At 44.6% G+C, this 12,754-nt stretch overlaps 1 protein-coding gene across 1 annotated transcript; it reads right to left on the bottom strand.

The window, feature by feature from the left end:
- Nucleotides 1-2,736: 2,736 nt before the first annotated feature.
- Nucleotides 2,737-12,532, bottom strand: asb5b (ankyrin repeat and SOCS box containing 5b). The gene is given in 8 exon segments (XM_034544383.1): nucleotides 2,737-3,161; nucleotides 3,164-3,241; nucleotides 3,350-3,541; nucleotides 4,887-5,021; nucleotides 6,007-6,160; nucleotides 6,313-6,420; nucleotides 7,066-7,145; nucleotides 12,296-12,532. Coding segments are annotated over 8 exon segments (951 nt in total). The 5' UTR covers nucleotides 12,453-12,532; the 3' UTR covers nucleotides 2,737-3,114.
- Nucleotides 12,533-12,754: the final 222 nt, after the last annotated feature.

Below are 12,754 nucleotides of genomic sequence, written 5' to 3'. Positions count from 1 at the left end.
GAGGCATCAGACACCTCCAGGGCCAATGGACCCTATGAAATGTGAAGTCACAAAGACTCCGGGGAGGAAGCAGAGTTAATAAGGTGCAATGGAGAGATGTAAATTCATCCATAAGTAGAGAGAGAAGAGGAGATAGGTGCTCAGTGTATCCTAAAACATCCCCCAGCAGCCTATAAGTCTATATCAATAAAAGTGTACATTTCTTTCTTTTCTTTCTACTTTTTAGGACTCTAGGAACCTGAAAGTGGAAGCTGGTTCCATAAAAGAGGAGCTTGATAACTGAAGGCTCTGGCTCCCATCCTAATTTTTTTAACTCTAGGAACCACGAGTAGCCCCGCATTTAGTGAGCGCAGCTCTCTAGTGGGGCAATATGGTACTACAAGCTCCTTAAGATATGATGGTGCATCACCAATCAAGGCTTTGTAGGTGAGGAGAAGAATTTTAAATGTGATTCTTGATTTTACAGGGAGCCAGTGCAGAGCAGCTAATACAGGAGTCATGTGATCTCTTTTCTTAGTTTTTGTGAGTACACAAGCTGCAGCATTCTGGATCAACTGGAGGGATTTAAGAGACTTATTAGAGCAGCCTGATAATAAGGAGTTGCAGTAATCTAGTCTGGAAGTAACAAACGCGTGAACCAGCTTTTCTGCATCTTTTTGAGACAAGATGTGCCAGATTTTTTAAATCTTACGTAGATGAAAAAATGCAGTCCTTGAGATTTATTTAATCTCAAGGACCAATAAGCAATAACCAATAAGGCCTCTTCCTGGCCCCGTCGTGAGACAGTTCCCCACCTCCCTCTGCAGTTGAGCCCAAGCACGCCCCCGCCACCACAGACTATAACAGTAATTATTTGGAAATAATATATTTTGTTCCTTTTTTGTTTAAAAAACAGCAACATTGGATACATAAACAAAATGAATGAGAAACAAAAAAGTACGTCTTTACTCTAAGGATGTACTGTATACAGAGAACGGGTAACAACAATGGGTGTTCCCAGAAAATGTAGCTCCGTCCGCTCTTTTTTTAATAATTTTTTTTAATGATTATTTATTCAACAACTTATTCAACAATGCTGGGCAGTTTTTAGTTCTGCGCAGCCAAGAGCCACATGCCTGTAGCAGCGTTAAATGGCTCACCTCACTCAAGCAAGAATAAGATAAGATAAGATAAGATAAGATAATCCTTTATTAGTCCCTCAGTGGGGAAATTACAGGATTACAGCAGCATTGCTCACAGTAATAAGTAAAAAACAAGTAGTATAACAGAATTAAGATAAAAGAGTAAAAAAACAAGAAGAATATTATATATATAGACGGAGTAGAAATAGAATAAAGTGGATAAAGTGTATAAAATAAATTTTAAAAAAAAATTAAAAATTAAAAAAGTACTTAAACGTATTAGTATTGCACAACTGGGCAACTGGGCTAAAGTGCTGTTCAGTGCGAAGTCCAAAGTGTTCAAGTGTTCAAGTGTTTGTGGCCTACTGGGAGCTCAGCTTGTTGTGTAGCCTGACAGCAGCGGGGAGAAAGGACCTGCGGTACCTCTCCCCCAGACACCGGGGATGAATCAGCCGGTGGCTGAAGGAGAAAGGACCTGCGGTACCTCTCCCCCAGACACCGGGGATGAATCAGCCGGTGGCTGAAGGAGCTGTGCAGCGCTGCCAGAGTACCCTGCATGGGGTGGGAGGTGTTGTCCATCAGGGACGATAGCTTGGCCATCATCCTCCTGTCTCCCACCACCTCCACAGTATCCAGAGGACACCCCAGCACGCTGCTGGCCTTCCCCACCAGTTTGTCCAGTCTCCTCCTGTCAGCTGCTGTGATGCCACTGCACCAGAAGACCACTCCATAAAAGATGGCTGATGCCACCACCGAGTCGAAGAAGGTCTTCAGGAGTGCTCCCTGCACCCCAAAGGACCTCAGTCTCCTCAGCAGAAAGAGTCTGCTCTGTCCCTTCTTGTAGAGTGCATGAGCGTGGTCAGACCAGTCCAGTTTATTGTTCAAGTGAACACCCAGGTACTCATAAGACTTCACAATCTCAATGTCCAGAAGAATGTTGCCTGATATATTAGTCATTCTGAAATATTTTCTGTATATGTCCATATATGACGTTAGACTCTCTCATGGACTCTGAGCTATTAAAGAAGAGTTAATGGGTGTGAGAAGAGTAACAAGAAGTCTGTCTGTTTTTTTCGAGCATTTGATAGGTGGAGTACAGGTCAATTATAAAGCTGTAAGGGCTGTGGCTCATTGTTGTAACGCCTACGTCATATAGCCTACGAATGAAGAGATAAAACAAATAAATAAAAAACGACTCCTCGGTTATTATAAAGCATTAGGTTAATAATACATGTGTGTAGAGTGTTGTTTTTGTAAGTGATGTTGTTAATTTCCACTGATCTGTTGTGTTCATTTTAGAACACCCTCAGCGTCACCTTTTAGATGCCATTTGACACGTCGCCATTCCTCCGACAAAAGGTTTCAGGAAATACATTGCCAAGCACTACAGCAGAACAAATACGCTTTTGGCTGCTTTTATGACTCTTCCTAAACTATCGGCTAAATGTGTGTTTAAATCTGCAGTCCACCACAAATAATTATTCTCATAATGAGACCCCTTGATAAATGACCTTATGACAACGTTAAAAAGTCGACTCTCCTCATAAACTGCTTTTGCAAACAATAGTGTACCACTCTTCAAAGTTCACTACTGTGGGACTGCTGGACAGGTTACTGGGGTCATGTCATGGATTATTTATTTATATTTACATATTCATGCAGACACTTGCAGGCCAGCACATTTACAAAAGGAACTTGTGGTTACCCAATTCTTTTTTAAAGTTTGGGTCACCATCAGTCACAAACATATGTCAGGGGAAAAACAAGTCCTAATGAATGAACATTTCAAATAAACCAATTATGACAACATCATGCACTATGTTCCCGGAGTACAGCTTGCAGCAGATCGAATCTTCAGTGCATTTGTGGTTAATAAGGGGCTTGGCACATCGACATTTTAAATGTTAAAGAAAAACATTAAAGATCATTTGTCATAAAAAAATGTTAAAGAAATGTCATCTGCTTTTCCTGTAATGCTGCATGTGTGCCCATCCTATACGTGCTCCAGGTAGTCAGTGAGCAGGGTCGGGAGAGGAAGGAGGGGAGTAGTTTCAGTCCGGATCGACCAATCAGGTTCCTGATCTGAAGTCGACACAACTGGCAGAGACTCCTCGGAGAAACTAGAAAGAGACAGAGGGATTTCCTCTTACTGTTGTGATACAATTTGAATTTTGAGTGGCTCCATGCATCAATGTTGGAAATCACTGCAGGAGATGATATTGCAGTACCTTCAAATGTCAGTAAAAGCTGTTGTGTTTTTCCACCAGCAGGCGCTAGCTCCACAGGCCGTTGATCGTTACCATTTCTGATGTTGACATTAGCTCCATAGTCCAGTAACACTGACACCTGATCTGCACTGTCCTGTCTGACAGTGGCATGCAGAGGACTGTCACCTCCTCTGCCTCTATTAACGTTGGCTCCTAGAGAAGATGCGGAGAAGAGGAGAGAAGATTTTAATAGTATATTTACTCATACTGTAGATGGAAGAGAAGTATACGCCGGATTTGACTCATATGACTCCTTTATCAGAATAATAAAAGAAAACATCACTTCTTCACAGAAAAACAGCCTTAAGTCGTGGATCCCAACCTGGGGGTCAGGACCCCAAAAGGTCCCAAGATAATCCTGAAAGAAATAGCATTTAACTGAGACATCTCCAAGGCCATAACCTTTGACAAGGGGTCACAAATAAACTCATTAGTTTCCCCTGTCCCTCATCAGCCTTCCTCCTCAGTGCATTTAGTCCTTGTGCTTTCCTTGTCCATTGCCAGTTTGTCTTAGCATGTTGTACTATGCGTTCCAGCAATCCTGTTTCTGTATTTTTGGACTATTGCCATACGTATTTGATACCTTTGCCTTTTTTTGTAATGTGTACTGTGGTGGTGGTGGGCGTGGTTAGGCTCCAGTTGCAGAGGGGAGTGGCTCAGGGAGGAGTGCTTAATTGGCCTCAGCTGGAGCTGATAAGGTGTTTTGTGTCTTTTTCCAATATGAACCTCAGTAGGGACTGAGGAGCGAGAGAGGAGAGTAAGAGACACAGTCTGCCAGAGCGGCGAGTCTGAGCAGTACAGGGCACAGTAAAATCGTTGCAAAACCATACCTTGAGTGTGATTGTGTCATTGGTGCTGGGGGAAACTTGGGGAGGTCACAGAAGCCTGTTACATGTACCAAACCCTTGCCTTAAAGTACATTGTTTTGATTCACTGCCTTGTGTGTCTGCTATTGAGTCCTTTGTCGCTTGGCTCCATGCTGATAGAGAGTATTGTAATCTATTCAGTAATGAGGATTACAAATAGACAGAGAAGAACATTGGGATGATTTTTGAGTTGTAAGGAAAAGTTCCAGATTAGTTTTAATCAGCCATGGATGATGATAATAATAATAATTAATAATAATTAGTAATGTCCACACTGCTACTCTTTACTCCCTGATTGTAATGTCTTCAAGGCTCTGGCCTCACAAATTCAGAATTTATTCTAAAATTATCCATTTACTTGTTTTTGTCAAAATAGCTTTCATAAAAAAAAAAGAAAAAGAAATAGTTAATAAATAAACCAGTTGTGTAATATGTTTTTATGTTACATGTGTTATCCTTAATGTTTTTGTGTAAATATAATATGCCCTGCTGAACACACATGTGCCCTCCTCTTTGTTTACCTTTTTTTTCTTACGTCTCCATGCTTCCACTGGTAACCCTGTATTTAAGTCACATTGCTATGAATTGTATTCAAGTAGAAATAGCAGAAAGTTGCAGTAAATGACAAACACCTCTGTACAGCAGTATCTTTGAGCAGGCTGTTTGTCGGTGTAGACAGCTTATGTAGAGAGGAGTTCCCAAGTGGGACACTTCATAGTCTGGGTCTGCTCCATGGGACAGCAGGGACTCCACACATTGGCTATTACCTGGACGCACACACAGAATGATGAAAAATTCACAAACTTAAAATGCTGAAGGGTAAATATGTTGATTTGACAAGTTAATGAGCAGTACCCAGGGCTCAGGGCCAATATTTCTACTTCTACCAACTTTCTCAGTTGGTCGCACAAACACTGGATTTTTTTTAGTAAAGCATTGTTTTTAAATTAATCAGATCACTGCTTCATTTTTGTAACATGTTAACTGCTAAATGGATGTTTCGTAAAGGTCTACACTGCTACGTACACGCGCATCACAAACTACTTTAAATGTTGCAGCAGCTGATTTTTTAAAATGCAACCATACATATGTGAAATCAGACTTTTAGCTAAATTCCACCAACACCTGGTGATGGGGTAAGAGCTGGATGATATGGAGAAAATACAAAAATGACGACATTTATGACCAAATGCTTTGACACAATATTCTAACAATATAAAAAATCTCATTGTATAAATATTTTCTTTAATATTGTATACATATTTTGACACCAATTGACCATTGGTGCTTTCACAAAATATTTACACAATGAGACTTTTGATAACCAGTAATCACCATCCATCCATCCATTTTCAATACCGCTTATCCTCATTAGGGTCGCGGGGCGCTGGAGCCTATCCCAGCTGACATAGGGCGAAGGCAGGGGACACCCTGGACAGGCCGCCAGTCCATCGAGGGCACAGTAATCACCAGTAATGTGCAAATAATGACTAAGTGGTTAAAGGCAAATCATATAACAGCTGGACCAATTTTTAAAGCAGCCTTTAAAACCAGGAAAAGACAAACATGCAATTTTATAATATCAACAATCTAAATAGATATCTAGCCTCATATCACGATATCTATAAAATATCTAGAGCTGGGCAATATATCAATATTTTATAGATATCGTGGTGTTTTAGATATTGTCCCTAGACACACAGGCTAATCCAACTATAACTGTGTATAATGGATACCGAGCTGTGTATTTACCTCTCTTGCAGGCTTCGTGCAGAGCCGAGGGGAAGTGTGTGTGGGTTGTGTGTGTGTGTGCTCCATTCTGCAGCAGCAGTTCCACACAACCCACACTCCCAGAGGCACAACTGTTGTACAGAGGAGTGACACCATCGATGGTGACAGCATTCACCTAGACACACATATGTGAGAAACACTCACAATATCAAGTAACACACACCACACACACCGGTGTATAACTGGAAGTTAGCAGCTGTTTAATGACAGTGATAATGTGTTTTAGGATGAAAACACGGTGAGCATGATAAGAAGACGAATTCTTACATTCGCGTCAGCATTTATTAATGCTCTGACACAGGCCACATGTCCTGACAGGCAGGCTTCATGGAGTGGAGTCACATGATCAATGGTGACAATGTTGGCGTGACATCCCTAAAAAAGTCAAAGCACACAGCATTAGGACTTTAGTTGTTTAGGAAGCACACTGCCTTGTGTTAATGTATCTTTCTATTTGACTTGTTAGAGTCAGTCTTTCTGTTTTTAATTCATTCCAAGTAAAAACGGAAACTGGATTTTGTCAAGTTTGAAATGTTGACTTCATTTTTCTGTATATTTTGTATGTTCTTTTTAATTGAAGTTTGACTGTGAGCATCTAAATTTAAGACTAAGTCAAAGAAATTTCGCTTTCCCATCCTTGTATGTAATCTATTAATCTGGGTTTTAGGGTTGTATGGGGATGGGGGCATTGAGGATAGGCCATTTGCTAGAATATCTTCTATCTTCTAATATCTCTTTTTCACATCCTTTGTTTGTATGTTGTAAGCAGTGCAATTCAGCTGCAGACCACAGCATTAAAACATTTAGACATTCAAATAATAAATCTAATAATATATCCAACTGCATGTGTATTACGCAGATTCACATTAGAGTTTGTTGAAGTAAACTGAGATTTCTGAATTAAAAAAAAGTATTTTCTGTACTACAACCTACATTCCACACACAACATGTACCGGACACAAAGTGCAAAAACTAATCCCTGCCAAATGTCCTGTGTCTGTGTGTGGATAAGGACCTTACCTGGGCCAGCAGAGTGCGCAGGGCCAGCAGTCGACCCTGAGAAGCTGCTTCATGGAGAGGGGAGTGATCTGCCCACGACCCTGTACACGCACACACACACACACACACGCACACATGCGCGTGCACACACACACACACACACGTATTAAGTCAGGGGCATTGGGATGAACTGAATTACACCAAAAATAAGTACAATTCTACAGCGCGAGTTTTCATCATTTAGCAATTTCACTATTTTGCTGCATCAAATATTGAAAAGCATGAGTATTTGTCCGATTACATTGTATTGACCACATTTTAAGTGAAATGGAAATGAAAGGACCTCCACACCTGCTTGTCCTTATGTCAAGTCTGTCAGACTGGAATATCACCTTACAGGCTCCACTGAACGCTGACAGCCACTGCAAACACTAATAATAACTAGTGTGTTGAGATCAAACCGAAAACAAATTACCTAAACTCTCTGCTTAACGAGCTAACTCATCACTGAATCTGCAATTGACTATGTTTAACTTATGTTATATCAAAACTGCTGAGGCTCGACAGTTTCAGAGACAGCGGCCATATTTAGATGGTCTGTGAGGTCTGTCCCAGACCACTCTACATGCCACATGCTCAGATTTAAAGGGGTGGCTACAACTATCTGATTGGCCCCAAAATGTTTGCCATGTTGTTGGCTTTTTTTAACAAGGAAGCATCATTTGTTAAAAAAGACGATATCTCCGGTTCTGCCTCAAGTGATAATTTAAGCTACTGCAGTTTTTGGCACGTCTGCTTTGGCTTCATTTCTCAACAGCTCGAGGTTGCTGCTTGTATTTGACATGAAAATGACAATGTTACAGTAGTGTCATGCTAAATCTGCAGAGTATACTTTTAAAGGGAGAGTGACATTACACAATATATATACTGTATATCTTCCCACACTATTGTCTTATCGCCCATCCCATACAGCCGCCTTTAAATAACATTTATCTTTAAAAAATTGGATGGTTTTGGTGACGATAAGGAACTTTTTGTAATTAACACTGCCATGCGCCAATTTAAAACCATCTTGAATAGGATATAAATAAAATGATGGTGCCTGCCCGTACACCCTCTGATGATGAAATGTACATCTAGAGGGTTGTACCTAAATTTGAGCTGTGCATGTAATTCTCAGCTCTACATGCACCAGTTCAGCTCCCAGGAAGAGCGTCACTATGTGAAGCAAATTTTACATAGTTATCAAACCGTGGTCCACTCCATTGGGCCCAAAAACACCTTTTCCATTGACGTAGAAGAGACGTCTGTAAATTAGTGTTAATTCCATCCATCCATCCATCCATTATCACCCGCTTATCCGGGGTCGGTCGGGGTGGCAGCAGGTTCAGCAGGCCGACCCAGGCTTCCCCTCTCACCCGCAACACTTTCCAGTTCATTCTGGGGGATCCCGAGGCGTTCCAAGGCCAGCGGGAGATATAATCCCTCCAGCGTGTCCTCGGTCTTCCCCGGGGCCTGTTGGACGTGCCCGGAAAACCTCTAATGGGAGGCGTCCAGGAGGCATCCTGACTAGATGCCCGAACCACCTCAGCTGACTCCTTTCGACACGAAGGAGCAGCGACTCGACTCCAAGCTCCCCCCTGATGTCCAAGCTCCTTACCCTATCTCTAAGGCTGAGCCCGGCCACCCTACGGAGGAAGCTCATTTCCGGCCGCTTGTATCCGAGATCTCGTTCTTTCGGTCATGACCCAGAGTTCGTGACCATAGGTGAGGGTTGGAACGTAGGACCGACCAGTAAATGGAGAGCTTTGCCTACCGGCTCAGCTCCCTCTTCACCAAGACGGACCGGTACAGCGCTTGTTTTTACTGCTGCAGCCGCACCGATCCGCCTGTCGACCTCCCGCTCCACCTTACCCTCACTCGTGAACAAGACCCGAGATACTTGAACTCCTTCGCTTGGGGTAGGCAGTTGCCCCACCTGGAGGAGCAATCCGCCGGTTTTCCGGCAGAGCACCATGGCCTCAGATTTGGAGGTGCTAACTCTCATCCCTGCCGCTTCCATGGGCACTGTTCCCGACCCCCATGTGACACTGAAAAGGCGTGTCAACCAAGACAGCCCAACAATGTCCAGCGCTTTCAGCATCTCAGGGCGGATCTCATCCACCCCTGGCGCCTTGCCACCAAGGAGCTTTTGACTACCTTAGCGACCCTCTGCCAGGGATATGGGTGAAACCACCCCAAAGTCTTCCGGCGCTGCCCCCCTCTCCGGGGGACATGTTGGCCGGGTTTAGGAGTTCCTCAAAGTGCTCTTTCCACCACCCGACGATGTCCCCCAGTCTGGGTCAGCAGTTCCCCCCCCCTGCTGAGAACAGCCTGGGGTAGACCCTGCTTTCCCTTCCTGAGCCGTCGGATGGTTTGCCAGAACTTCCTTGAGGCCAACCGAAAGTCCTTCTCCATGGCCTCCCCGAACTCCTCCCATGCCCGAGTTTTAGCCTCCACGACCATCGCCGCTGCAGCCCTTCTGGCCCGCCAATACCCGTCAGCTGCTTCAGGAGACCCCTGGGCCAGCCAGGCCCGAAAGGCCTCCTTCTTCAGTTTGACGGCTTCCCTCACCCCGGTGTCCACCACCGGGTCTCGGGTTGCCGCCACGACAGGCACCGATGACCTTCCGGCCACAGGCCCGAGCAGCCGCGTCCACAATAGAGGCTTTGAACAAGGTCCACTCGGATTCCATGTCCCCAGCCTCCCTCGGGATTTGTGAGAAGTTCTTCCGGAGGTGGGAGTTGAAGACCTCCCGGACAGGATCCTCTGCCAGACGTTCCCAGTTCACCCTCACTACACGTTTGGGCTTGCCAGGTCTTTCTAGCCGAGTCCTTCGCCATCTGATCCAACTCACCACCAGGTGGTGATCAGTTGACAGCTCTGCTCCTCTCTTCACCTGAGTGTCCAAGACATACGGCCGCAGATCAGATGATACGATTACAAAGTCGATCATTGATCTCCGGCCTAAGGTGTTCTGGTACCAGGTACACTTATGAGCCACCTTATGTTCGAACATGGTGTTCGTATGGACAAACTGTGGCTAGCACAGAGTCCAACAACAAAACACCATTCGGGTTCAGATCGGGCAAGCCGTTCCTCCCAATCACGCCCCGCCAGGTTTCTCTGTCATTGCCCACGTGAGCGTTGAAGTCTCCCAGGAGAACTATGGAGTCGGCAGGCGGCGCCCTTTCCAGGACCCCTCCCACCGACTCCAAGAAGGTGCATAAGCACAAACAAAAGTCAGAGCCTTACTCCCCGCAACCCGTAGGCGCAGGGAGGCGACCCTCTCGTTCCCCGGGGAAAACTCCAACACAGCGGCGCTCAGCCGGGGGCTCGTGAGTATCCCCACTCCCGCCCGGCGCCCCTTATCCTGGGCAACTCCAGAAAAGGACAAAGTCCAACCCTTCTCCAGGAGCTTGGTTCCAGAGCCCCATGCTGTGCGTGGAGGTGAGCCCAACTATATCGGAGCGGGTACCTCCTGCACCAGCTCCGGCTCTTTCCCCGCTAGTGAGGTGACGTTCCATGTCCCTAGAGCTAGTCTATGCTGCCGCCGATCGGCCCCGCCCAGGTCTCCCGCCTGGCCCGCCGCCCGGTCTACATAGCACCCGACCCCGATAATTCTCCCTGCGGGTGGTGGGTCCACAGGGTGGACTGCTGCTCCCGACTGGGCCCCATGGGCGAAAGCCCGGCCACCAGACGCTCGCCGACGAGCTCCCCTCCTGGGTCTGGCTCCGGGAGGGTGCCCCGGTTTCCCTTGTCCGGGCAAGGTAGCTTCAGTCCGTGGGCTGCTTATCATCAGGGTTTATTCTTTGGGTTGTTAATTCTTTTGAGGTAAATCAAATTCCCAGTGCAAATATTTGAATAGCCCTTTTGACATTACATCCTAAATGTCGTAAAATTCACTAATATCCAAGTTATTTCCCCCTTTATGTGAATGAGCCTGACACAAAGGATGGACCCGAGGGCTGAGAGGCCACGCTAATGCGGTCACTCTTTGGGCCATGATACAAAAACATGTACAGAATATCCGGGTAATCTTATCTGAATTTTTAAAGTCAAACCTTTTTTGCTTTTTACTGAGTACTTCCATTGGAATGAACGGGGTTCCCGCCTCCAACAATACAGTTATCTTGTTATATCTATGGCACTGGGGCATGTAACTTGGTGCAAATAAATGTTGTGCAGGCCTGCAAACTCTCAAGGATTGACCAAGAAACTCAAAACAAATTCATAAATGATAATGTTGTGGCGAGAAAAGAAAGCGCTGACAGTGCAAGACCAGCAGCACCGCCACTTGAATTTTGATACACTGATCTATTTGTGCCATTATGGTAACAGTAGTTGGAGTGGCCCAAAAGGAAGAAAGACTTGTATCAGAACTATCATTTACTACACATTATATATTAAATGAGTCTTGTTGAATATGTGATTTCATCAAAGAAGTCCCTGTAATATGATAAAGTTCTCCATTTTAGGTTTGCTGAGAAGCAATGGATCTAAATACTTTTACCACGTAAAAACAACAACAAAAAAATCTCCCAAATTTGAAAGTCAGCTGAATATGACACAATATAACAGACAGACAATTTGCTCATTGAACTGTCATGGTTTTCCCTTCAACGGTTTGCTGAATTTCTCTCTGGAGGCATGTTTAAAATCAAAGTTATTTACTGTATAGTGTATGAGAAAATTAGAGGGAAAATACGCTTAAAATATATCATCACATTGAAGATTTCCTCATATTTGAACTCTCAATTTTGGATTCCTTTGGTTAGATCCGGTAGTGTAGCAAGTGCAGAGAATGAAATACAAATATACCAAATGGTGCATTTAAAAAGATTCTATAAATATGTCAAAAACGAGTTGGCCTAAGCAATGTCACTTGCTGCTGGACAGTAATGACATGCAACGCTTTGCTGCGAGTTGAGAGGGTCATTTTGCCATTTTTGCAGTGACAGCCTGATTAACCATGTGAGGTAATCAGAATGTCAACAGTTGTAAATATGTGTGGCAAAATTACAGCTCCCAATATTAAATGCCAAACATAGCCTATAGCCCACAAATCCTATAATATACATTATTTACGCTGTAACTTTTAATTATTCACGAATGTATTTATAGGTGTTACCACCCTCTAGAGAAAAGCTCTACCTTTGTGCAGCAGCATAAACAACCTGTGCTTTTAACCACAGCACAGCAGTCTACCGACCTTGGCTAGTCAGAATGCCCCAGCAGGCCCTTTTCCTCTCCCGGACCTGCTCTGGAAGCGGACCGGGCTCAGCGCTTCTTTTCCGGGACATCTCTTGAGCTCCGGACGGAACTTCTGGCATCTTCCCGAGGCTGGACCTCACACACTTGCTGTTCATAACAACTGACTGCAGCAGCTGGGCACGAGCTAGGCTGAAGACGGACTGGGTGAGGCAGGGCTCTGAGCTAATGGAGAAATCTGACTGGCTGAACGGCTTTGTTGTTGTTGTGTTCTACGCACATGACCATCTCACGTGCCTACCCACGTGTGGGCGAGAGAAACTATTTTTGTCCTTGAAGTGGACAGCCTACAGGCAGCCCTTTGTATGTAATGCAGTCTATGAGTGTGCGTGCGGGGTAGCTAAACTGTGACAGCTTGGCAGATTTAATCACAGGAGTCTGATCTTTGACTCATAATATT

The sequence above is a fragment of the Cyclopterus lumpus genome, chromosome 1 (genome assembly GCF_009769545.1).
Source record: "Cyclopterus lumpus isolate fCycLum1 chromosome 1, fCycLum1.pri, whole genome shotgun sequence".
Classification (NCBI taxonomy): domain Eukaryota; kingdom Metazoa; phylum Chordata; class Actinopteri; order Perciformes; family Cyclopteridae; genus Cyclopterus; species Cyclopterus lumpus.
The sequence above is the reverse complement of the archived record's forward strand: the minus strand, read 5'-3'. Positions and strand labels throughout refer to the sequence as shown.